At 38.9% G+C, this 26,732-nt stretch overlaps 2 protein-coding genes across 5 annotated transcripts in view; one reads left to right on the top strand and one right to left on the bottom strand.

Moving 5' to 3' along the window:
* The window catches only part of supt3h (SPT3 homolog, SAGA and STAGA complex component), a 198,488-nt gene extending 192,468 nt beyond the window's left edge, over window positions 1-6,020 (bottom strand). Inside the window, exon 1 of the mRNA XM_063006895.1 lies at window positions 5,942-6,020. The gene's annotated coding sequence lies outside the window, so the exon portion shown is untranslated. The remainder of the gene's footprint in view (window positions 1-5,941) is intronic.
* The window catches only part of runx2a (RUNX family transcription factor 2a), a 77,913-nt gene that overhangs the window by 40,796 nt on the left and 10,385 nt on the right, over window positions 1-26,732 (top strand). For 2 of the 4 annotated variants that reach the window (XM_063006892.1, XM_063006891.1), the window contains exons 2-4: window positions 8,817-9,094; window positions 11,713-11,869; window positions 17,089-17,193. In XM_063006892.1, the coding sequence (XP_062862962.1) occupies window positions 8,817-9,094; window positions 11,713-11,869; window positions 17,089-17,193 (540 nt within the window). Of the gene's footprint in view, window positions 1-8,720; window positions 9,095-11,712; window positions 11,870-17,088; window positions 17,194-26,732 lie in introns of those variants that run through there. The other 2 variants (XM_063006893.1, XM_063006894.1) reach the window with 1 other exon arrangement.

The following is a 26,732-nucleotide window of genomic DNA, read 5'->3' as shown; positions in this document are numbered from 1 at the left end:
CACTATTTCCCCTATAAATACATCCGAGCATAAAATCTCAAACCCTTCTGTTTTCGCCCCCTCGGTTGGATGAAAGCTGGAGCCTTTGCTTTGACTTGTGAAGGCAGATGGTCGCCATACTCAAAATGAATTCAGATGTGGCAAATGAATTAAGATTACTTCAACATGCAAAGGTCTGAAAGAGTGCCTGACTTTGAATAAGACGAAGGGAGCCGAATCTATTTATTGCATTTTCCTCCCTGTAATTAACTAGACCTTTAGCTTTGCTGAAAATCTCTTTTTAAGAGACTCCTAAGTAATTTACTGACTTAATGTTGGGCACGCAACCCAGAGGTTTGGAAGCTCAGGTGGTGCTCCATATGAGCTAACAAAATTTGATTGGCCTTGTGTGATAAAAGTGCGAAAGTAAATAAGGGCTGAATAAAAAGTGTTAAGACACAACAAATTCTACAGGCTATAGCAAAATTAGAATTGATCTTGTTTATTAGCTGATGCATTAGCTGATACAGTTCTGATGCTTAATAATCTGACCAAAAATGTATGAACTAATATTAAGACTTTTCAAGACAGTATTTCACATCTTTCCACTGTATCGAGCTCAACCTGTAGAGAGTAAAATGTAAAAGAATACCAGCAGAAAAGGAATGGCGTGACTGTATGGTGTAATTCCATGGATATTTTAGTGTACTGAGATGCCACAATGAGATTAAAACAATAAACCTTTAAACAATCTAAATACATAATAGTCTTGTCAACAAGCATCACACAATATTGACTAAAATATATGTCATTAATTTAGCCATCCTAAAATCTTCTAGGGCACCATTAGAAAGAAAGAAGGGTTAATAAGAAAATTTGGCGGTGCCTAACTGGGAAAAGTAATTTAAGAACACGCTGTTCTAGAGTGATTAAGTGCTATTCAAAGCTTTATTTTACTCCCACATCCTTAATCCAGCACCCCACACAGCCCTGCACGACTGCCTTCACCTCACTGTGTTTGCATAAGAAAGTAAAATCATGCAAAATCAATTCCCCTCCATCCAAAAGTGTGGAGTAAAGACTCTTGGAGGTCTATTCAAATGAGAGTGCGGTGAGACAAGGCCCTGGTTAAACGAGTGCGAGTAGTAAAATCGTACTCGATCTACGCTTCCTCTGTGCTTCCACAGTGACGTGTGGCGCCGCATCTGCTGCCCGTACCCTCTCTCGCTCCCTCACACACATACAGTTTAACAAACAATGGGTATGTGGAAAAGTAAGCTATCGGCCACCTCTTAACTCCAGCTTTTATTTCTGCAATTATCCCAAAACCACATTATCCACCCGGCTTAATAAGCGTCCCCGTTCAGCATTTCTGCATTAAATGCCAGACTCCGACAGACTGTGTCTAGCCAGCAGATGGATGGAGTGTAAAACAATCACAAATGTGTAATGACAAAGTTTAAAGCCAGAGTGTTTCTAATTCTTTGTTTGTTATTGACGCCAAGTGCTCCGTTCAAAGTGTACTCTCAGTTCAGCTGAGCAAGAAACAGACACTGAAGTGCGACGAGCATGAGAAGCTGTTTAAGCTTAAAATGCCATCGGCTATAAAAAGCATAACTCAGATTTTACAAACAAGACATTTTCTACAAATTCTACATCTGTAGATGTAGACAAACTCTACAGGTTAAAGAGACACTGACGTGGTATTCTACAGGTGAATCAGGTGTAACAGCATATCTGGTGTTGTTAAAAATTGTTCACTCTTCATGATCATTTTATTAGGTACACATAGCCAGCACACGCTGTGGGTGTACAGTTAGTGACTATAGCTTTTTTTTATATTGCTAGACAGTTTTTGAGGATGTATTTGGTTGAAGCACTATTTTTCTGACAGCACTGTTGATTGATAGACTGCTATCATGGAGTTCTATTCCATTCACTTATAGCAAAGCAGAGGGTGTGAAGTGAGCAAAGCTACAAATGGCTTATAGCCAATAACTGTGTCCCCACAAAGGGCTTTTATAGAATACATGTAACTCATACAAATGTAGAAATAAAATAGCCAGTGAATGTAAATCACAATATTATGGGGAAAACATATTAATGAAAGAGCTGAGCATGTGGAAAAGTGAGCCATTAGCCACCTCAGTTTTTACATCCGTAATTATCTCAAACCGCAAAATCCACCCAATTTAATAAGTGTCCCCATGAAGCAATTCTGCATTCAATTCCACACTCTCACAATGTAACCTTTCCTGTTGACTTTTTCACAATATTATGTAAGGTAAACGGTAAAGATGGTAAATCATTTGCAACTTTGCATTGTGAAATGTTCTTTTAAAGGTGATTAACAATTTTATCATGAAGTTTGGCACAACCCATCTTTGCTGTGACTGAGACTTTGGTAGATTGGTAGATCTTTCTTTTACAAACAACAATAAAGGGTAGCACAATGGCTCAGTGGGTAACACTGTTACCTCACAGCAAAAAGGTCCTGGGTTTGAGTCCCATGAGCCCCAGAGCGAGATCCTTTGTGTATGGAGTTTGTATGTTGTTGTGTGTCTGTGAAAATGCAAGTTAGGTGAACTAAAGGTACAAAATTGCTCATGACTGTGTTTGACATTGAACTTGAATTGATGAATCATGTGTAACCAGTAACTACCTGTCTTGTTATGAATGTAACCAACAATCCTAATTAACAATCAATCATGACACCCTAACTATTTAACAATGTGTTTATATTTAAGCCATTTATTTGTAATTTTGTCACATTAAATCCCAACTTTTTCAGGAATGAGGTTTATACATTTAAAGACAGGCCAATTAAGTAAATTTAGAGGCATTTAATGAAGACAATAAATAAAATATGATGCTGTAATGATTTCTGTTATGTAATTATATTATATGTTTGTTCAATAGGATTTTAACGTCATGTTTTACACTTTGGTTACATTCATGACAGAAACTGTAGTTACTCATTACACAAGATTCATCAGTTCACAAGGTTATATCAAACACAGTCATGGACAATTTAGTGTCTCCAATTTACCTCACTTGCACGTCTTTGGACTGTGAGAGGAAACCGGAGCACCCGGAGGAAACCCACACGGACACGGGGAGAACATGCAAACTCCACACAGAAAGGGCCCAGACCGCCCCACCTGGGGATCGAACCCAGGACCCTCTTGCTGTGAGGCGACAGTGCTACCCACTGAGCCACCGTGCCACCCAATTATATTATATAAAGTAGTTGTTGTTGTTGTTATAATTATTATTATAGCAGCAATAAACCCTGTATTTTTGGATTGTTAAACCTGGTAATTTACTGTGGGTATATTAGATAACAACAACTAAGCGATTATGTTATAGTTCCAGTTTAAGATCAAGATCAATATTTTTTGTGAGTATGGCTGAAGCAAAAACTTTTTACAAATTAAATATATACATATTAATATCTAAATTACCTGTGTGTAGCTAGATGTTGATTTTATTTAAAGTGATTAGTCTAAATTGCAGTGCATTAGTAGAATTACAGTAGACCCTTGAGTTACAAATTCGACAGAAATTTGCGAAACACGTGATATATATATATATATATATATACAGGGGTTGGACAAAATAACTGAAACACCTGGTTTTAGACCACAGTAATTTATTAGTATGGTGTAGGGCCTCCTTTTGTGGCCAATACAGCGTCAATTCGTCTTGGAAATGACATATACAAGTCCTGCACAGTGGTCAGAGGGATTTTAAGCCATTCTTCTTGCAGGATAGTGGCCAGGTCACTACGTGATGCTGGTGGAGGAAAACGTTTCCTGACTCGCTTCTCCAAAACACCCCAAAGTGGCTCAATAATATTTAGATCTGGTGACTGTGCAGGCCATGGGAGATGTTCAACTTCACTTTCATGTTCATCAAACCAATCTTTCACCAGTCTTGCTGTGTGTATTGGTGCATTGTCATCCTGATACACGGCACCGCCATTGGATGCACATGGTCCTCCAGAATGGTTCGGTAGTCCTTGGCAGTGACGCGCCCATCTAGCACAAGTATTGGGCCAAGGGAATGCCATGATATGGCAGCCCAAACCATCACTGATCCACCCCCATGCTTCACTCTGGGCATGCAACAGTCTGGGTGGTACGCTTCTTTGGGGCTTCTCCACACCGTAACTCTCCCGGATGTGGGGAAAACAGTAAAGGTGGACTCATCAGAGAACAATACATGTTTCACATTGTCCACAGCCCAAGATTTGCGCTCCTTGCACCATTGAAACCGACGTTTGGCATTGGCACGAGTGACCAAAGGTTTGGCTATAGCAGCCCGGCCGTGTATATTGACCCTGTGGAGCTCCCGACGGACAGTTCTGGTGGAAACAGGAGAGTCGAGGTGCACATTTAATTCTGCCGTGATTTGGGCAGCCGTGGTTTTATGTTTTTTGGATACAATCCGGGTTAGCACCCGAACATCCCTTTCAGACAGCTTCCTCTTGCGTCCACAGTTAATCCTGTTGGATGTGGTTTGTCCTTCTTGGTGGTATGCTGACATTACCCTGGATACCGTGGCTCTTGATACATCACAAAGACTTGCTGTCTTGGTCACAGATGCGCCAGCAAGACGTGCACCAACAATTTGTCCTCTTTTGAACTCTGGTATGTCACCCATAATGTTGTGTGCATTGCAATATTTTGAGCAAAACTGTGCTCTTACCCTGCTAATTGAACCTTCACACTCTGCTCTTACTGGTGCGATGTGCAATTAATGAAGATTGGCCACCAGACTGGTCCAATTTAGCCATGAAACCTACCACACTAAAATGACAGGTGTTTCAGTTATTTTGTCCAACCCCTGTATATATATATATGAACATTCGGACAGTGATCTGTGTTTTTCCGGTGTTTTCTTTATATTTTGTAAAATTCTATATTAATTAATTCCATATATTAATGTCCCCAAAGAATGTGCAGAGGAAGCGTAGTGGTGAGAAAATGAAAGAACTATTTGTTGTGTTGTATAATTACTCCTGCCAGTAGCTGTCACTGTGTATTAGACAGAGGGGACATTGAGTGAGAGAGAAGAAGGAACTGGGCTTAGTAAAGTATTCTTTCTTTCGTGCAATTACACCTACAAAATACAATACTGTTAAAATAAAGAAGGAAATAATAGAGAAATATGAGAGTTATTGTTGTTTTTGGTAGATACATTTTATAAAAAAAGAAGGAAATGTATTATGGTGTACAGTACAGCACACATACTGTACTGAAATGTTGTGTGTGTTTTATGTACAGTACAGTACTACTGTGTATTGTTGTTTGTTATTGTTTATTACAGGAATGTCTATTCTATAATTTAAGATTAAGGGAAATATACTTGTATTTATAACAAAAAAGAGCATTTAAGACATTAGATAGGTTAGGTAAGGGGGTGGTTGGGAGGTCTGGAACGGATTAATTCCGTTTACATGATTTCTTATGGGAAAAATAGGTTTAACTAACGAACATTTTGACTTAAGAACAGCCCTTTAGAACCAATTAAATTCGTAAGTCAAGGGTCTACTGTATTGGCAGCACGTACCATAAACGTCTCTGCTGTTGTTTTACTAAATTACTGACGCTACTTCAGTATGTACTCATACAATTAAAATGTGGAACAAATAGATATACTTCGCAGAAATATTTAAGTGTTTTAATGCCCTGTTTATAATTTATTTAAAATGAGTGAGTACGGAACACTGAGGCGCTCAGATTACTTGTACAGAACAACCTGCGCATGTACATAAACACAAACACTCCGCACACACGCATGAGCTCGAACACTGATCTTATGAGAAATATGCTGCAGAAAACTGTGCAGACAAAGTTTAGAAAACACAGCAACATCACTCAAAACCCTCAAGCTAATGCACAGATCAAAACAACGCATGTATCAGATGAACGCGCATGTATCAGAATAACGCGGTTACCTCTCTGTCTACTATAAACACTGTTTGTAGTCCTGTTCGTATCTCGCTCCTCTCTCTCGAAACACGCTGCTCGTCAAAATATCCGGCTAAGGAGTTTTCACGTCACAATCGCTGCCGCACTGAACACTGGGCATTGTAGTTCTGGTTGAGGTTTTACACTGTAGCTTAAAGGCGCCATGCGAATACACCGCGTTCACTACTCGATCTGTAGTCCACAAGAGTGACGAGTCGCACAGAAAAAGACGAAATCACACATTCAACAGCGCCACCTAAAGATCTGCGCATTTATAGAGGATGAGCAGAATGCTTATAGGCCCTGCTTAAAGATAAAACAGCAGCCTAAGTCAAAAGTCAAGGAAAATATACTTCATGCTTTAATTCATTTAAATCTAATGCATGATATATAATATTTTTTTATTTTTTTATTGTTAGTAAAACTATAGTAGTAGGAAAATTGGTAGTAGTGTAAGTAGAAGTAGAATCAGTACTAAATAATTAACAGTAGTACTAGAGTCAATAATATAACAAAAATGTCATCATGATATTTAAACACACTTGCAATGTACAAAATATTATAGTGACATTACAATATAAAATATTTGCTATAATAATAAGAAGAAGAAGAAGAAGAATTGTATTATTATTATTATTATTATTATTATTATTATTATTATTATTATCCCTGCTGTATTATCCCACCACAGAATAATTTGATCATTTTCTATTTGAAAGGTCAATTTTTTAATGCATGAGCATGCCTTTAGTCAAGGTTGACATCAGTGAAAGTTCAAACATGGTTACACTTGTACATAGCTCATTGTTTGTATAGACAAATTGATCCTAAAAGTATAAATGTTTCTCCAGTTACCGTTCTAAATAAGATTTCTCAGAGAGTTTTGTTTAACATTTGTTTTCATTTCAATTTAAATCAGCAAGTCTGTTTCCATGTTTCAAGGTAAAGTATTAAAGTGTAATACTTTAAGAATTGATTATTTAATTAAATTAATTAATTCATGACTGCATGATTTCATACATTACTGTAGAAGTTGATTTAATGACTTGAGGGTTAATACAGCATTAAATAAATTATTCTCATACTGCACAAGGTTATTCAATGCTGTAAGGTTTAATTTAGTAATAAATAGGTTATTTTAATATTGTTCGATTGAATTCATTTTGCAGGTGAATTCAATTAGTTCATTCAATGCAATTTAATGTATATAAGCATTAACTCAATAGTGCACAGGTTTATTCACTATACTATAAGGGTTCCTTTAGTACTGGATCAGTACTGGATGAAATGCTGTATAAACTGTTATGTAATACTTACTTTAACATACAACAATTCAGTTCATACATTTCATTCAGTTCATTTATTCATTCCTTTATCAGTAATTACTGCTATTGCAATCAGGGTAGAGGGTCAGAGCCAGCTGGAAAACTGGGTGTAAGGCAAGAATCCACCCTGTACAAGGGGCCAGTCCATTACAGGTCATCACACACTCGCCTGTTTATTCATTTATTTACAACTGGGGGCAATTTAGAGTAGCCACTTCTTCTTAAGCATGCAAAATGGGAAAAGGTAGAGGAGGAGAGGTAGAGGAGGAGAACATGTAAAACCAAAATGTAGAGGTTAATTAATACTGTAAATTCTAGAATGTAGATGGTTAATTGTTTCAGCAGGGGCTGAGGGATTAAAAGATAGGGCAATAACATTAAAGTTAATTTACTATTGAGTTACTGCTAGTTTAATACTATAAAGGCTTAGTATAGAATTATACCACTATTATACTTTATGCTGTAAATAGTGATTTGTTACAGTAGGGGTGAACAAATGTACACCTTTTAATGTAAGAATCCATTTATTACTGCAGTTTATTCTAATATTGGATTTATAAATACTGAATCAATCAGTCAACGGTGTTATGGGTAATTAAACACTGTTCGTAGTTCATTGAATGCTGTAAAATATTATTTAATACTATTAGAGCTCCTGGTGTAGAATTAAATTTTTTAAATGCTACTTTTATCATTTATTTCACGATATAAGAACTGATGAAACACTATAACGTTCTAAGAGTTAATTAGAGGCTGTAAAACACAATCGTGAGGATTAGCACTGTATTACTGAAGGTCTAATCTCGCTGTCTGGTGATTTACTGTGTGTTTTGATCTGTTAAGACCTACGTTGAGTCATTAATTTGGTTTATTCGGATGGAGAAAGACGTCCGGTCCTGTACACCACGTGCTCTAGGCTCATCAGCATAATAATGGTGCTGCGTGGGCATATATATATATAAACCACAAAGCTGCTCGCCAGATCCTGCCTCCAGTCCACACAACCCAACCGCACAACCAGAGCAAAAACTCTGCGGCTTTTTCTATCTGCTCCATCTCCGACCGCAACTCTGACACTGCCAACAAGTTGAAGCCCTGTGATTGTGCCAGCTTGGACGGACTGAAACTAGTCTTTACAACAACAGAATTAGACATTTTACCAAGAACTTTTTAAGCAATTTGAGTTTAGATTAGTAGAAGACTGTGTTTAGGTCGGGATGCGAGAGGACTTGGTATTCTGGATCTCCGCACTGTGTCTGTAGTTCGTAAACCGATGCTTGAGACTTTTTGAAGCTTAAAACACACTCGTTTTGAAGGTGCGATTTGTGTTTCTCCTCCGATCGTCCCGAGCGCAGGAGCCGGATAGAGACACACACCGAGAGAAGAGACTTTACAGAATGACATTTTGAACTCGGAGCGCAGGAGCGAAGCGCAACCGGACCAGAAAAAAACACGCAAACCCGAAACCTCAACTTTAAGAACTATCTGATCGTGTGAATTGTGTTTGTGTGTGTGTGTGTAATGCGCATTCCGATAGATCCGAGCAGCAGCAGGAGGTTCAGTCCACCGGCTAACGGAGTGCAGACGCTGCCGGGGAAAGCGGCGGATGCGAGCGCGGCTGTTGCGGCGGCACAGCACGAAGCGAACACTGGGGCGGCTGCGGTACCCAGACTGCGCGCCCACGATAACCGCACCATGGTGGAAATCATCGCCGATCATCCTGCCGAGCTGGTGCGCACAGACAGCCCAAATTTCCTCTGTTCAGTCCTGCCGTCTCACTGGAGGTGTAACAAGACCCTGCCGGTCGCATTCAAGGTGAGTCCGGAGCGCTTCTGTATCGACTAACGTTACCCAGCGCACCCGGAATAACTTTTCTGCAATACAATTTAAATATGTGGATTATCTCAACTCGAAAAATGTATTACATCAACATATTTGAAATTTGATTTCTTTAATTCAAACTAATGGAATTAATTACAAGCGCAACAATTGCACTACAACTTGTTCATCTGTACATTAGGCTACTTTAAATTTAAAACATAATAATAAATGTAACATTAAGCCACGTCTGTCAAAAATCACTTAAATTACTATTATTGTAAATGTGGAACAATTTTAAAACAGTGTGTTGTTGCAAAAAACAGGAAAAGTTTTCACAGGGTTCATATGTTTTCTTTCCAACAGCTCAAACTCGATTTTTATTATTTAAAGCAATGTGTATGACTATTTATCCCACCTATTAACTGTTAAGCTTGTTTTAGACTAAATTCAGCAAAAAAAAAAAAAAACATAGAGGAATATTGTATAAAACTGGACGCCACCACAGTGATGATGGGCGCAAGTAAAAGTGCAACAATTATACCACTGTATCATTATCTGCACCAGGACTAAATGTTTCTCATTTACAACAGTTTATAACATAAAAACATCTTAAACCTAAATATAACAAAGCATACTCTAATAAAATAGTATTACATAAATATCCCTTTTATATTCTTGAAGAACCTTGCTTCTGTTAGTTTTTTAACTAAAAAAACAAAAATATGATTCCTTTTTACAGTATTTTTGGTTCTTATAGGTGTTAAATGATTTTCAGGTCAGGGTGGCACCAACAAAAATTTTAAAGAATAGGATAAGGAAAAAGTTTCCCACCCACTTTTAGGAAATGACCCTGTTTTTGCACCCTAGCTTTTATAAAGGGAAAGCTACATTATTATTATTATTACTATGATGATTATTACTTTTATTTATATTAATATTATTATTGTGGTTGTTGTTAATATTATTGTTATTATTAGTATATATAAATATAAATTAAAAAAAACACTGCATGCCACAGTAATGATAAAACTACATGGGCTATTTTTTTTTTTTTTTTTACTAAATAAGATATACTAATAATACTAATGCACTTCAATGCATAAAAAAATACACTGTTTTAAAGTGGTGGCCCATGCAGATTCAATTTTGTTCTTGCCAAAATAAACCTAAATGATTCATTTGTACCATGTATATGATTATTTGTAAGTAAACTATCCATCAAATCGTTCTTTTAGGGAGCTACACGTTGTTCTTTTATACCACCATTTAAAAAGAACATTTCCTGGCACCCTAAAATTAAAGAAAAAAAAATGTGTTGGCTTTCACACTTGGTATTTTTTCCTTCCAAAACGTTAAGGCTGCAAGCAAACTGTCATAGCTTCAATCAAATTATGAGCAGCTTCCTTTTTTATTATTAACGTGAAATCTACTTTGGTCTACATGCTACTAAAATAACACAGAAAACAGATGTGTACAATTAACTGAAAGTGCAAAATCACACTGTTATGATCTATGTGATCTTCATGTTTCCAGTTGAAACAACTGATTCATTCCAGTGTAATTCAGTGCATTAGGTACAAGATATCGGTGATGCAAATGTAAAATAATCTTCATTCTGACTTTGCTGAACAGAAAGCTAATGAAGCTTGTATTTTCACTGCTACTGGAACACTAAACTAAGGAAATGGAAAGTTCAGTGTTAGCTACGTTTGGTTTAGCCATGTAAAACAGATGGTACGGATGGCACAGATTTACCTGGATGTGTGCTAAATATTTACAATCCCGTCATGAGTCATTTTCGTGAACTGAGTCAGTGCTGTCCTTTTTAAAAACAAGCTACTGCAGCAGTTGTTTCATTCTTTTAAATATTACAAAATAAATTAATTTAAATGTCTATTGTTATTTCTGAATGCAATAAACGTATTTCAGAACTCACAGGCTTTAGTTTTAAGCTGAAATTAAATTACACAAACCAATGTGCAAACTGTATAGATAATACAATCATATTTGTAGAACATGTATTCATCTTTTCTGTACAAAAGTTTCCTATGAAATTTGAATTAAGTTCCTCTTTATATAAGAGAAGTTACATGTGTACCCATGAATTCCATTATTTAATTGTTAAGGCTTAGTTTTTATAGTATAATATTTATTCAATGGTGGGTTGTTAGCATAGGTAGCATTTTGCTTTTTTATGACATACCATATATTAGGACCCAGTGGGCAGCTAAAAAAAAGCTTGAAATCTAAGCATAAAACAAAACGTATATACAAAATATTTGATCTTGCTTTTTGAGGGAAGGTTTTTTGGGTTTTTGGTTGTTTGGAGCTTCTTTGCCAAATCTGACCAATGTAGATCAAGATGGCAAACATTATAAAATGTTTATTACAGCATCCCCATAGTTGCCATTTGGATACCAAAAATACATTCTGAAATTAATACTATAACACATTGTTTAGTTCTTATTATACTATACTATGATATTGAACAACATCTGTGTCAACCAATGCTGTTCTCCCCTATACTATTTCTCTAATGACATAATGTCACTTACAGCCTTTTAATAAATGAATAATAGGACATAATGAATGTGTTCTGTTTTACCATGCAGGTTCTTGCACTAGGAGATGTTCCTGATGGAACTGTGGTCACAGTTATGGCAGGAAACGATGAGAACTACTCTGCCGAGCTACGCAACGCCTCTGCCGTCATGAAGAACCAAGTGGCACGTTTTAACGACCTGAGGTTTGTTGGGAGAAGTGGCAGAGGTCAGTATATTTCCTTGATTTGTCAACATTACTTTTACTGTAGGAATACATTTTTGGAGTCATACAATGGCAAAGCATGGCAAATCCACATGCAGCAAGTTATGTTTACGGAGCAAGAAATCGAGCATTGTAGTTAAAGTTCTGCATGCGGTAGATTATCCACAGAGATACTAAACCACACTTTGAATATGGATGCCCTGTGCAGTTGGTTAAACAGTATATGACAGGAATTTGTGAATATATACCATGCAGTCCACAATTGATTACTGTATTTACTGTATTCTTGTGAAGCTGTATCAGTTGAAAGCAGACGTAAACATGCTACTGAGGAATCGGCGCATTATATGTCACATGGTAATTTGAGCAGTTCTTGCTTCAGGACTAAAAAGCAATGGGTGTGTTTCTGCCATTTCTGCCTTTGAAGTTTGATCTCATGATTTTTATGACAGTTATTTATAAAGATAGGTTACAAACACACATAGTTCAAGTCAGAATTTACATACACTTGTAAGGGATATTTATGTCATTGGTTTAGAGACTTGCAGCATTTTTGGGGGGGACTGAACAACTGAATGTAATTCCCAAACTTAAGTCGTTTCATAATTGTATTTTCAATTTTCTGAAACTATCCTGGGTAAACAATATATACTATAAAACAATATAATTTCAGTATAACATAGACAGTGGATTGGCCAATGATTTGTTGTGGGGCCAAGACTCACTGATGCCAGAGGACAAGGTTATGGCATTTGGTCAGACCAACAGATGGGCTACTGTGGTTCAAATTGCAGATCATTTTAATGCAGGTGATGAGGTAAATGTGTCACAACACACAGTGCATAAAACCCTTGTGTCTATGGTGATTCATAGTCACAGGATAGTCAAAGTACCCATGCTGACACCTGTCCACTGTTGAAAGCACCTACAGTGGGCTTGCAGGCATTGCAACTAGACGTAGGACTGGTCAGACAAATCGCATTGTCTCTAGGACCACGTGGATGGCCGGGCACATATGCACCCTTTAGCCAGGGAAAAGTTGGCTCCAGGAAAAGTTGGCACTGTAGGACCATCTATCTCACAGTGTATAGACACCGAAGGACATGTTGGTAATGTCCTGGAAACAGATACCAGGACTTCTTCAGATTTTCTGTGGAGTCCATGTGTCATCAGTTCAGAGCTGTTTTGACAGCGTATTAGATGGGTTTTGGCTCATCTTTGTACTAGCCCCATTCCCGAAAAAATTGGGACGTTGTGTAAAATGCTGTTAAAAGAAGAATCTGTGTTTTGTTCATTCTCTTGAAGCGACATTTAACTGACAAAAGTAGAAAGAACACATTTCCAATGTTTTCGCTGATCAACTTCATTGTTTTATTTAAATAGAAACACATTTAGAATGTGATGATTGCATCCATTGAAAGTACATGGGATAGTAGTCTCTTGCCAAGATTGTCAGAGTGGTCAGATCAAAGAACGTCCATCAAGCAGAACTACATTAATTAAAAGCTGCTGAAACAATGGGTAATGCTGTCCATAATCAAGCAAGCTTTACAATGCTATGAAATAAGAGGCTAACATGCAAGAAAGGATCTCCAGCTCTAAAACTGGCAACAGTTTAATGAAAGTTTGTCACTTGAAATCTGTCCTTATGTTTATTTATATATATATATGTATATATATATATATATATATATAAAAGAATACTGTGGGTGATTAGCAGTATGGCAGTATGCAATCAGATGTTATAAGTGAATAAACGCCTAAAGAGCACCCAGCTGGACATGTGTGGATGAATGCCGCTTTTGATATCCAGTAATTACTGCCAAAAAAGAAAGCCAGGCCTTGTGATCGTGTGGAAAGACCCTTGTTCCGAAAGCAGCACTTTGAAGAAGACAGTACAGGCGAATGGATCAGAGAAGCAGGCAGTCTGATGCTGGAGGCAGCCAAGACTCCCCTAGTGGCGTCTAGACATGTCTCGCTAATCTTCACAAGCCCTAGAAGTTAAGCACAGGTGTTCAAGATCACTAAAAAGGCCTCTCTGAACCGTACAGACTAAAACGTGCAGCTAAACGTTCAAAGTTCCCAAAAACTATAAAGAGGCAGAACAGTAGTAGAGGCAGTGAGCTTACTCATCAGAGAATATTTTTTTCAATGGAAGCACAGTAGCACCATCAGTCATCTTTTAAGATGGACATAATGTTTTAATTTTAAATCTCACATCCCTATGCAATGTTTATGTGAAACAGGAACTGTCTGTGCATTATCTCCTCATGGCTGTAACTGAGAACAGTGCTCCGGCCCACACTTTGTCAGCTTAGGTTTCTCTTATCTCCAGCACAAGATCTGCAGGAGAAAATCACAGGGGAGATTGCAGAACATAAAGAAAACAATCTAAGCATTGAATATGAATGACCAAATTGAAAACATAATACAGAGTACTCAGCATCTAAGGGCTGGCGAGATGGCAAAAACTTTAAGACGTTTAATCAATGAAAACCTGAAATCTGATTCAATTAAGTAATTTTTACTAATCACTCCTTCTGGTCAGGACCATCAGTGGGTCCAGTACAGCTCAGAAACAAACAGTGCAAGGTTAAACACAGATACTGACTTGATATGGGGATTCATCTCAAGGTCCTGGGAGCCATGATGCAATGCAACACTTGCTCTGTAAAATAAAATGACATAATAAAACATGATTGTGAGTCATATTAGTATTATGATCTAGATTTCTTTTACCTAGCATTGGTTTTTAAAGCTTTGCCCCCGCATTGTGGCAATAACAGCCTCAGCTCTTTTGTAGAGTCTTTTCCCAAGACTTTGGATTGCCTCATTTTAGCCAAAACAGTTTTTGTAAGATTTTGGACAAAAATGCCTGGCTTACAATCAACATTCCAATCAATCCCAATGGTGTTTAATAGGGTTGAGGTCATGGTTCAGGTCAGGTGCAGCTCTTGTGCTTAGGGGTGCAGTCATATTGAAACAAAAAAGGGTCTTACCCAATCTGCCAATCTGTTACCAAGGATTATAAACACTGAATTTATTTTGTTACATACCCAGGTTGTTGGGTTTTGCCAATTAAAAAATAAGAGCTGTGTCCACATAGTGCACACTCACAGCAGTGCAGGAGCATCATATTTTCTGTACTGATTAAGCATTGCTACTTCTTTGATTGTCAGCTTTTAGGAACTGACTTTTAAATGAATAATGTCAGTGCCACATTAAGAGACCAGCATTGAATAACCATTATGAACTGAGAAACCTAAGTAACGGGAGACGGGGATATTTTTAGTTGGTGGTGCAGTTGTGGGATGCAGGGCAGAGGCAGGCGTTGGTCTAGCGACTGGGTACTGCGCTGGCCTGTGGTGTCACTGTGGGATCTGGTTACTGGGAAGGGCTGGGTTGGGCTTGATAGCTGGCCACAAACTTGCATTTTGGGGGCTTATGGTAGGATTCCTGAGGCAGAACGAATGGGAACAAATTTAGAATGAATAAAAACAGTAAAAGTACGAAGGTCAGCGTAGGCAAGGTTAGGAAAGTTGAGGATATATACAATGCATAGGAAGTTGTTAAAAATTTTTTAGTTTTATTAGTCTAGTCTTGCAATGTTATGACGAGGCAATGATGAGAGCTCAGTGTATCACATGCACATGGCGAGTCTGTATTTACACCATTGTTAGGATTCAGGGTTAATTATTACAAAGAATCATCAAAAAAAGGGAGCCCAATCAACAAACTATTGGGACATTGAGGCATCTGCTATGCCTTCTACTCAACTGACTCACTCATTTTCCGCCCACTTCTTCCTGTCTCAGCAGCAGATTGCAGCTCAAAGAATGTGTCATGCCTGACTTCACAGCATAGTTTGCAGATTACTCTTGTTGCTGAGTTTGTTGCTTCTGAAGCCTCTTCTAGCTTCCTGTGTTGTGTTCACAAAGAGTGACATCTATTAATATTTCAGCTACATGAGAACATTCACAACATTCACATAGCCTATAGTATAATGTGCGAGTTGTGAAAGTATTCTGCACAGGCACATCTGTTTTCAAAGTAACTTATATTGACTTACATCAAAAGTAACTGTATAACCATAATTTAACGTAATTTAACTCTACGAACAACATTGCCAGTATTTGCAGTTCACATTCAGTAGATGATTGAATTGCTTTAGGGCTCTTTACTATCTAAAAGGAAGGAAAGAACTGGCTTCTTTGGACTGTCTTTGCAACAGAATTAAGAATATGTGATTTGTTAATTCCCTTGAATGTTTATTTAGCTGACAAATGTAGGGAAGCTGTAGCCTAGTGGTTAAGGTACTGGACTAGTAATCAGAAGGTCAAGTTGCTGCTGTTGGCCCCCTAAACAAGACCCTTAACCCTCAATTGCTCAGACTGTATACTGTAACCGAAATGTAAGTTGCCTTGGATAAAGGCGTCTGCTAAATGCCGAAAATGAAATGTCCAAGGAAGTTAATGCCTGCAACATACTCAAAAAAGCTGGGACAGGGGCAAAAAGCCAGAAATCGTTTATAGAATAGTTTAACAAAGTTACACTGCTTTAAAACACACACAGCAAGCAGGTAAACTGGTAACAGGTGAGGGTATCATGATTGATTATAAAAGAAGGATCTACCAAATGCACAAGACTACCAATAATTTTAATGTTTCACCATCTAACATACAGGATATTGTGAAAAGATTCCAGGAATCTAGAGAACTCTTAGTCTGTGTAGAATAAAGCTGAAAACCCAAATGTTTGACCTTTGAGCCCTCAGACGGCACTGTATTAGAAACAGTCACACGTCATGCTTTGTGGATTGGGGCAATACCCAAGACCACAAAATAGAAATGTTCCATCATATGATCAGTTGATTCAAAATGAATGTGTTATAGACCTGCTCATTCATTCATTCATTTGTTGATTCATTTACACTTCCATACACAGCAGAGTAATTTAGAATAGTTAGGTGCAGCACCTAGAAGACACCCAGAGATGGAAGAAAATGCCAAACTGCACACTGACAGTAACTCTTTTTTTCTGAATATTTTAATGCCATTTCTCCACCATCACTGTCTATTGTTTCCTCACTCTTTCAAACGTTATGAACTCGGAAGATGGTTACAATTCCACAATCGCCAGCACATTAAATGCAAATGCCCGGCACTGAATATGCCACATTGTGCCAAGGACTAACGGATTCTAAACCTTTTTGTGTCTTGCAGGAAAGAGCTTCACTCTGACAATTACAGTATTCACCAACCCGCCCCAAGTGGCTACTTACCACCGAGCCATAAAGGTCACAGTGGATGGACCACGCGAGCCAAGACGTGAGTAACCCTCATATATCAACCGTCATGTGATAACAATTACAGTGCACAAAGAGGTGCGGGAATATAACCCGGCTCTGAGAGATGACTTTCACCACGTGCTGCTTTGGCTGGCATTTTGCCCCTTTTCTGAGCGGATAGGTGGGAAGTCAGGGACGGAGGGCTTTTGGATGGGGGTGGGGGGGTGGTATGGGATGATGGATGAATGGATGCATGGATCGTGTTAGGGCACTGTTTAAAAAAATGGATTCAGCATGGCTGAAAGCACAAAGACAGTCTTTGAGCAGCAACAGGCATGCTAAGTGAGAGGCAAACACAAACACGTGCAGTCGAGCCGCTCGCCTTACGCAAATGTTTACTGTTACTGCCTCTTGTCTGCTTCTTTTGGTGTGTAGTGCCAGCCTCTCGACCTTTAACCTGAAGCCCCTCTTCAGCATGCGTGCACATGCACATGCATACGCTACAGCTGGCTGGAGGCTACATGGAAGTGAATACTAAATACAAATTTGATTACCAGACATGTGCAGACTATAGACTGTAGGAAAACGTTTTATTTTGTCAGACTTATGGTTTTAACATATATAGAGATATTTAAAACATAAAAATATTAATTTCTTTTTCTGGCTGATCCTGATTACACAATTTTTCAGTTCAAAACTAGAGCTTCCTAAATGTTCATTTATTTTACTAAACGCTTTACCTGGGTCAAAATTGTAGAAACACTGGGAGCAGGGCAATACATGCTTACTTATTCACTTTTTTACTTACACCTCGGGAAAATAAAGAGCAGCCAACCCACCTTCCACATGTTCCACGTGTTATATAAGTAGAGGAAACTTAGGCAGTCAGGGGTTGAACAAGCAAAGCTCCTCACAGACAGTGATCAGAGTTGAGGATTGGACCCAAGTCATCAGAACCCATGTTGTGGCACAGCACCTACTTTACTAACTGTACCACTGTCCTGCTCAAAAATTAAGAACAAGAACATAGTATTACTGATGCAAAGTACCACTGTTAAACGCTTTTCTTTGTGATGAAAGTATCACCTGCTAAATATAGCTCAGTGACTGCATTACAAGCTAGACATTGAGTCTGTGAGGTTTTTCACTTAATAAAAAAACAGTCAGCGTGTGTGACATCAGTTGAAAGCTGTGTTAATTTCACATTCATTTCATAGAGGAGGAACACAATGCTGCACAATTGCTGCTATTGGAAATTTGCAACAAGTGCTAGGTTTATTTTCAACTGTGACCCTGAAATTCATGTCACACCTGTGACAAATGTGAACCTGTGTTCACCATATGGCCAAAAGACACCTAACCGTGCACGTGTTAGACATCACATGCTGAAAGTTGCCACCCCCAAAACTTTGTACAAGATTCTGGGGTGTGTCTTTGGAAATGTTTGAGATCAGACACCTTGAGGCCTGGCTTGCAAGTGACATTTCAGTTTATCCCAATTTGTTTAATGGGGCTGATGTACACGAGCACAGTCATGCTAGAACCCAAAAGCGCCCTTCCCAAGCTGTTGTTGTATGATTGTTTTTATACATATGTTAACACTGGGTGTGACTGAAACACCTAAAATCAATAATTAGGATGGGTGTCCTTGTGGTCCTATGCAGTACCTTTGACCTGGCTGGATGATAGGATGGCAGGATGACATGGCTGTTTCCAAATTGCATATACCCATATTCAGTATACACAGAGGTGTAAATATGTTCCTATGGCATTTTGTTATTTATGTATTAACATACTGTATTATTCCTAATACTTCCTAAAAACATATATAACAGTAAGATATATTTGTAGCATTGACAGCCGTAGACAATCTGGAGTCATTTTACATCTACATTTTCGCATTTATTAGACACCTTTATCCAAAGTGACTTACAATTTAGACTATACATTGCAAGCAATTAGGGATTAAGGGTATTGCTCAGGGGTCCAACAGTGGCAAGCTGGCATATGTGGGGCTTAAACTAGTCCTGTACCTTAACCGCTGAGCCTTCCCTGACCCTGAAAAGTTAGAAAGTTAATGTGTACTGATATAAAAATATCAGTCATAAAAATATCAGTATGAGGCAGTGGTTTATTTAGGTCTATGTGTCTCTCGCTTCTGGTGACAACCAGCAGAAGCTTTTCATACAAAGAAACTGTCAGGACAATTTCATGTGTGGCAGAACAGAGTTTTGGATTCAACTGGTTTAATAAGTGTTTTGGAAAAAACAGTCAAAAGCCGAAAGTATTAAAAACACAAGCTTTAGCACGAGACCTATCTTAGGTGGCTTCACCTGTTAATCCTGATTGACAGACATGAAGTAATAAAACTTTAATACATATTTTTATATATTTTTTAATTATCACATCATTGTTCTGGCTTTTCTGAAGTCCTGAAACATCTCAGGTTTTATGGTGAGGTCGGACAGTTGCAAAAATCTTCACTAAAATTCCTTTACAAACAAAGGTCTTAGTAACTGCCAGCTGACATCATGGATTTTTGGTAAGCGATTGTGTTAGATTATGTACTTCCTTTTTTTCTCTGTGCAAATAATCCAGTTGCATTATATTTAAACATACAACACTTCTCTATAAGTCTGTTTTAGCCTCATTCTGTTCCCTAACCTGTTGCTGTTTTGCACTCACAATGGTACAGTACTTCTGCCATCACCAGTTAAACAAGACTCTATATCCTGTCCACCCAACATTGGCATAATAAAGCGTCCATAAAAAGCAGAAATTGTAATATCTATACCAGGCAGCCTGTCACACAGCTGTTCCTACTCCCTCTATTCTTAGATTTGTACCTACACCGATATGTTTTTGACAGTTACATTTTTGGCTGCAGAGTCAATGCTATCATATCGCAAGCAGTTTTTTTTTCTACTGCTGCCGGTCCTCTCGATTAACACATCTGGCAGCAGACGTTTGGAGCCACTTCATACCAGTGAATGATTATTATTCATTATTGGATTAGAAGTGCCCGATGGCATCAGTGATTTGACAGGCCTTTAATCTCACCCCAATTCATCTAGCTTTTTTCCCCCTAATTCTTTTCCCCTGGCAAACAGAAGTAGACGTCTGCCAAACAAGACGTCTGTTGGTGTAAACAGTCAGGGTTTAGTCAGGAGTGTGTGTGTGGAACTCAGTCACTGAGCTGTAACGCCCCAGTGACACACTTAGGGGTTATTATAGGTACTTATCTAAAACACCCACAGTCATATACCTCATATCTCACTATTTATTCATGCTTTATTAGGGCCTTGCTCACAGGGCCTAACAGTGGCAACTTGAACCAGAACTTGAACCTTCTGATCATCGATCCAAAACCTTAACCACTGAGCTTCCACTGCCCACTTCATCCTAATTACGCTTGTGTTGGGTAGTCTATGTCAAAATGAGGGACACAAGTATTAAATACACTCTGTACAGGGGCCCAGTCCATTCAAGGACATCACATTCTCTCACGCACACCCAATTTAGAGAAGCCAATCTACCTTCATGTTTTTGGGTAGTAGGGGGAATCTGAAGTACTGTACTTTAAGACACCTTACAGACAGTTATAAGTGGTGAACATTGACCTCAAGTTAAGCTAAGACCCATGCTGGTGTACAGGACCTCTTCTACCAATGTGTCACTGTGCCACCTTACAATCATGCACCTAATATTTTATTATTTATTCATAATACACCAAGGAGTGTGTGCCAATCCAAAAAATGACATCTCTCACACATCATACTCTTTAACTTACACCTAAAGACAAGTATATGGAGCCAATCTAATCACTAAGGTTTTAAAAGCATGCAAACTAGATGTAAAAACCAAATCTAGGGCCCCAGCACCCTGGAGCTATGCAACAATACCTGCTGTTTGGCTCTTTTCCTTTGTTATTATTTCTAATCGATTTTCAGTATTTTCCTCCTCAGTAGTATTCCCCTCACTGCCCCCTTTAACACTCATTCTTATTTTTCACATCCATGTGCTCTTGTTAAGCATCGGGCAGGTGGCCAGGCAGGAAATGACACACACAGAGACATCTTAAGTTGTGCAACCTTCTGTGGGTGTGCAGTGAATTCTTAGGTTTAAGAATTCCCCCATAACACAAGAGAAACTTAGAAAGCACAACTGGCCACTAGTAATAAAGCTGTGTAGTAACTAATATTGGCTTGTATTTGTATAAAAGAAAATATTATTTAGCACCCCCTCCAAGGAAAGATGTATTGGCTGACTTACCATATCTTGGAGGGAGCATGTTAGCCATTACTCTCTGTTGGTAACTGTTGTTTGATTGGTTAGACTCAACGTTTGAGAACTGGCAACAACTAAATTGAGAAAAAAGAGATAAAATCTCAGAGATTTGCCTTTGGGTTGACATTACGGGGCTTGACTATGCTCTAGCAACAACGTCTACTTTCAAGGGCGCTATACAAATAAAAACTAATGTACATTTATCAAAAAAATCGTATCTAAAAAAAACCCACGTGCCTTGTTTATGTGCATATAAACTAACTTAGATGGCATCTGCATTTAAAACCAAACACGTTACGCCATTCTACTACAGGCAGCATGTTCAGCCACACCAATTCTGAATGATCGATTCATGCAACGGTTGCTTTTAAAAAATATCAGATGTGAAGGCAAATGGAATGGTTCATGGCAGAAACCAGGCCTGGCGTGTGTATTAATGGCGTATTAGTTTAGTGAGATGGAAAACACACTGTCTGTTTTATGAAAAGGTCCTGTATTTTCCAAGCTTCTCCTTCGAGTCAGTGTGTTTTGACTGCCATGCAGACGACTGGAAAAGAGCTATTGTCTCATTGAGAACTCCAATAAAGTGGTAGCCAGCCAGACTTCAAAGTCGGACCTCCATGTTTGTTCGGTTTTGAAGGATAGTAAATGACGATGTTCTGTTGAACTTAGTCGGCCACTTCTTCTATTTCTTTGTTGCTTTTGTTTTCTGGGTGGGTGTGTATTTCTCATACATCTATCAATTTGAGTGGGGAAAAAAACAGCTCTGCTAAGCATTTTCTAATAATGTAATAGGAAATACTGTAAATCACACTCACTATCACCTACTCATGCCTGCAGACAAAACCTATTTAAATCAATTTCAATTTTATTTGTAGTTACAGTTTTTGTATTTTCTGTTTGTGCATTTTCCAGCCCCAAATTTCCCCCAATCGTATTTCACCTCTACTGCTGCTGACCTCCACTTCAGACTAAGGAGGGCCATAACTGAAATGCCCACTCCAATATGCCTTTTCACCTGCATGAGTCAGGTTCATATGGAGATCTGTATTGCACATGTTGAGTGTCACACACTGATCTCCGTTATTCCCTGTCTCTGTGCAGGCACAATGAATCAGCCAGCAGAGGTTGTAATTCCAGCAGCTCAAGGAATCCCCTTGTCCCTCCTTTCGTAGGACAAGCCAATTACTGTCCGTATAGGCGCCAGGCCGGTCGATATCAGAGCTGAAAAGTCAGCACTGTTGTTATGTAAGTTATGGCTAATTTCATGGCTGCCTGCTGATATGTGCCAATTAGGAAGTGGAACAGCATTGGCTTTATTATGTTCTGCATTATTCAGCAGTGAAGTAACATTTTCACAAAAGATGAGGGATTTTACTGTAAACCTTACTAGGAAAAGTCTACAAACACAGAAGGCTGAATGCTCTTAACTATAAACAATATATATAGAATGACAGTAAAAGAAAGCCAGTTCATCATCAGTGGATAGTCTCACAAATGCTAACTCTATAGTGCTGTTAATATTAGTGCTGACAATCATATTGCTACTAATGTCGAACTGTTTACATTGTGGTTTGTGTGGAGCCACTCTTAATTACCTGAGCCAGAAATGAGCATTAGTGGTGAATTTGTGAAGCTCCCCGAGGCTTTGAACGTTCAGAGCGTGTCCCGACAGGTAGTCTCCCACAACAAAACACGCTCACACTAGGCCTTTCAGACAAAAGGCAGCACGGTCTATTGAAAATAAAACTTTTTTCAGGTTGGCTCGCACGAGAAATAATCCTGTTGTACTTTCCCTAAGCACATTTCCAATTGTAAAGTGAACTTAAGATGTTACTGTTGCTGTTGGCCGAGAGGAAACTCTGGGTCTTGTATGAACGACAGCCGTTCGACAGCTTGGCTTGGCTCGGCTTATACAGTTGGGTAAAACCTGCTTGTATTTTTTCCTATATTGTATTAAACCCCCCTGGTGTGAAGTCGCAGACTCAGCCGGGACAATGCAAGAACGGAACGGCGCGTTCATATTACCGTGACGGTTTCCCTGCACTGACATGTTTAAAGAGATTTTAGGGACTATTGGAAGCAATCTGTCTAAAAGCATCCAACTCCGTGTACATTCATCTTCATTTAGAGCGCCATGCCAATTTTATAGCGGCGGAAATATGCAAGCTAAGCAAGGTAATCTGTCTTGTTTATTATTTTCTTTCCGCCTCACGTAACCTTTGATAGAAATACGCTCTGGCCGTTGGCTAACAGTTTGGTTGTTTATGTTGTGAAGTTGCATCGCGTCTGGTTGCTCAAGCCAGCCTGGTGATTTATAAAGCTCTGGTAGTATTTGTGCCCTTTTCTTGGCGCGCTTTGCTTCCTGAATCCTGGAACAGGCAGACCACACAAGCTTCTGGCAGAGCTCCAGGAGCACTTGGCTGCCTTGTTCTCTCTTTTCTCTTCTTGCTCTCGCTCTCACTCGCGCTCTCTCTTTCGCCTGCTCCCTCCCACCCGTTGCCCTCCTCTCTGATCCTGCGAGCAGACAGGCGTTTGGCCTTGTCCCGTCTGCTATTTTTTCCCACTCGCTAATTTCGCAGGCTACTCACACGGTGCTGCCATATGAAATAATCCATTGTTTCGGTCCTCAGACGAGTCAGGCCTCCCTAAAGCACAGCAATTAAAGAAATGAAATTAAAGCGGATGTGTGTTTCCCTTTCTTCTTCCATCCGTTTTATTCTGTGTCGCCATTGGATGATTGATGCACCCTGATGGCTGGGGTGATATTTGATGTCATGAGGGTGTTAGTGGTAAGGGTGAAGGGTGTTTTTACAAGTTCTAATGCTATCAGATGGCAATTTCACATGCACGCGAGAGCCTTGCCAGAAATACAGCCACACTGTGTTTATGTGCTCGTATTATTTACTGTCCATGCCATTTTCTTCTTTAAAAGCCAGCTTTCACAGATTTCTCCTGCCAAGTTGTGGAGAGTACGTGGGTTTTGACCAGGCCCGTTTTAGTGTTTTCTTTTAGGGTGAGAGAAATAGTCTTATTATTAATTTTAAGACACTTATGACTTGCACAAGATCATTTACGATATGATCTGTTGTGTATAATTACTGGTGTACTCACTTGTGACTGAACTTGAATGGGAGGGTCAGTTATATATAAATATATTTATTTTCAGCCATTAACAGTTGGCTTTCTTAAAATGAACTAACCATCCATTTAAGCATTGACTTCCTGTACTAGTGCAAACACCATAGAATTACACTATATGGTCAAAAGTATTTGGACACCTGACCATGAGCTACTTGGACATCCCATTTTAAAAACAAATGGTATTAAAAGAGTGATCTTCTGTGTGATATTTTAAGCTGTAACAGCCACTCTTCTGAGTAGGCTTCTCACAAGACTTTGAAGTATATCTGTGGGAATTTATGCGCATTCAGACAAAATAACATTTGTATGTCTGGGCAGAGATGTTGGTCAAGAAAGCCTCAATTGATGTTCCAGTTCATTGCAAAGCTGTTCAGGTCAGGGTTCTGTGCAGGCCGCTGGAGTTTCTTATACTCTTTTCTTCATGTCTTTATAGAGCTTGCTTTGTGCATTGGGGCACAGTCATGCTGGAACAGGAAAGGACCTTCCCTAAACTGTTGATGCAAAGTTGGAAGCATATAATTTCCTTCATATAATTTATTACACGTTAGTAATTGTGGCACATGAATTCAAAACTTAAAAGAGGTGTACTTTTGTCCATATAGTGTACCTTTGTTAGAGATCAGTCACTTGACATTTTTTCTTGAGCTGTAATTTGTATTTTTATAGATGTTAAGTATCTCATGAACCTAAATTCTAACACACTTGCATACTTATTTAGGTTTAACAGGTGGGAGTTTGTCCACAAGGGGACACTACTGGCACTTTAGGTTTTTTTTGTGTCACTGGTTCTTCGCAATAATGACACTGTGTTCTTGTTTTCTCTATGTATTAAAAGTTAATGACTTTTACTCTAGAAATCCCAGGTGGGCCAAAATGTATCTCAGGCAATAACATTAATTAATTTAATTAATTCATTAATTGATATATTTATTAGACGATCGGGTGGAGCAGTGGTGTATTACCTTCTATCAGCTGGTCAGGCATTTACACAGACATGATTGGCTATGTCTGAGTGAGGGGAATGGTCGAAGCCCTAAAATAGATTAGTACAACCACATCCAGGGTGTTCCTGCCTTGCGCCCGGTGTTTCCCAGTAAAACCAGGCCTGCCACAAAAAAAAGAGGATAAAGCAGTTAATGAAAATGGAATTAAAGTTTATAATAAATGGGGTGTGGACGGTTTGAATCCTATCCTTCAAGAAAGAAACAGGCAAGGCAAAAAAACATTGGAGAGGTTGCCAGTCCGCTGCAAGGCATCGCGCACACACACACACACACACACCACTACCTACTATTATTTTTGGGGAAGATGTAAGGAAAATATGTTACCCAATAAAACCCCCTGGGGAAAACAACCCCACACACTGCAATTATATACACTGGTGATGCATAAACATCACAAGCCTTTAATAAAATGCTCGCTGTATTAAGTAGATGTTTGAAAATAATCTGAATATATTTAGAAGAGGAGCACTGGGTTTACATGGCACATTTGGGATTGCTGTACGGTTATATTAGTCACTGGCTGATGCTGGTGAGGAATAACTGTCCTATTCAGTAACACACTAGCAGGTTTGTCTGATGCATCTAGCTCTGATATTTATGGAAAAAGAAGCACGACACCCTCAGTGATTTTATGCCTCTAATAAAATTCAATATGCAAGTACATTGGCATATACTATTTCACATTGCATGTAAGCCCTTGTGTAATTTGTGACGGACAGACACAGGGATGTATTCATTCACCAACTCAGCCCAGTTAAATGAAATTAAACTGGTTTCCCCATTCCAGGAGCAACAGCACTGGCATATTTCTAATGTTTCCTTCTGTGCAATGCTTACACACACTTTTAGGGCGAATACTCCCTGGGATTACTAGTGCCCGGCATCCTTACATGCAGCAGGCATTAACCTCTGAGCGAGGACTCCTTCTAACAAAGTGCTGTTTGCTCAGCTTAGCTCCCGAAGACAATCAGGTTTTGCAGGGTTGTAGGTAGCCAACAGTGACTTTGCCAGCTGGATCACCGCCAAGCTTTGGCAGAAGTTTCTTTTTTCTTCTGTTTGATATTTACTTTAGAGTCATTCAGCGCGGCCGAGCAGGGCTAGACAGACAGGCACATTCGGACTAAACAGAAAGAGAAAAGTCTTT

Source organism: Trichomycterus rosablanca, chromosome 13 (genome assembly GCF_030014385.1).
Source record: "Trichomycterus rosablanca isolate fTriRos1 chromosome 13, fTriRos1.hap1, whole genome shotgun sequence".
In the NCBI taxonomy this organism is placed as follows: domain Eukaryota; kingdom Metazoa; phylum Chordata; class Actinopteri; order Siluriformes; family Trichomycteridae; genus Trichomycterus; species Trichomycterus rosablanca.
The sequence above is the reverse complement of the archived record's forward strand: the minus strand, read 5'-3'. Positions and strand labels throughout refer to the sequence as shown.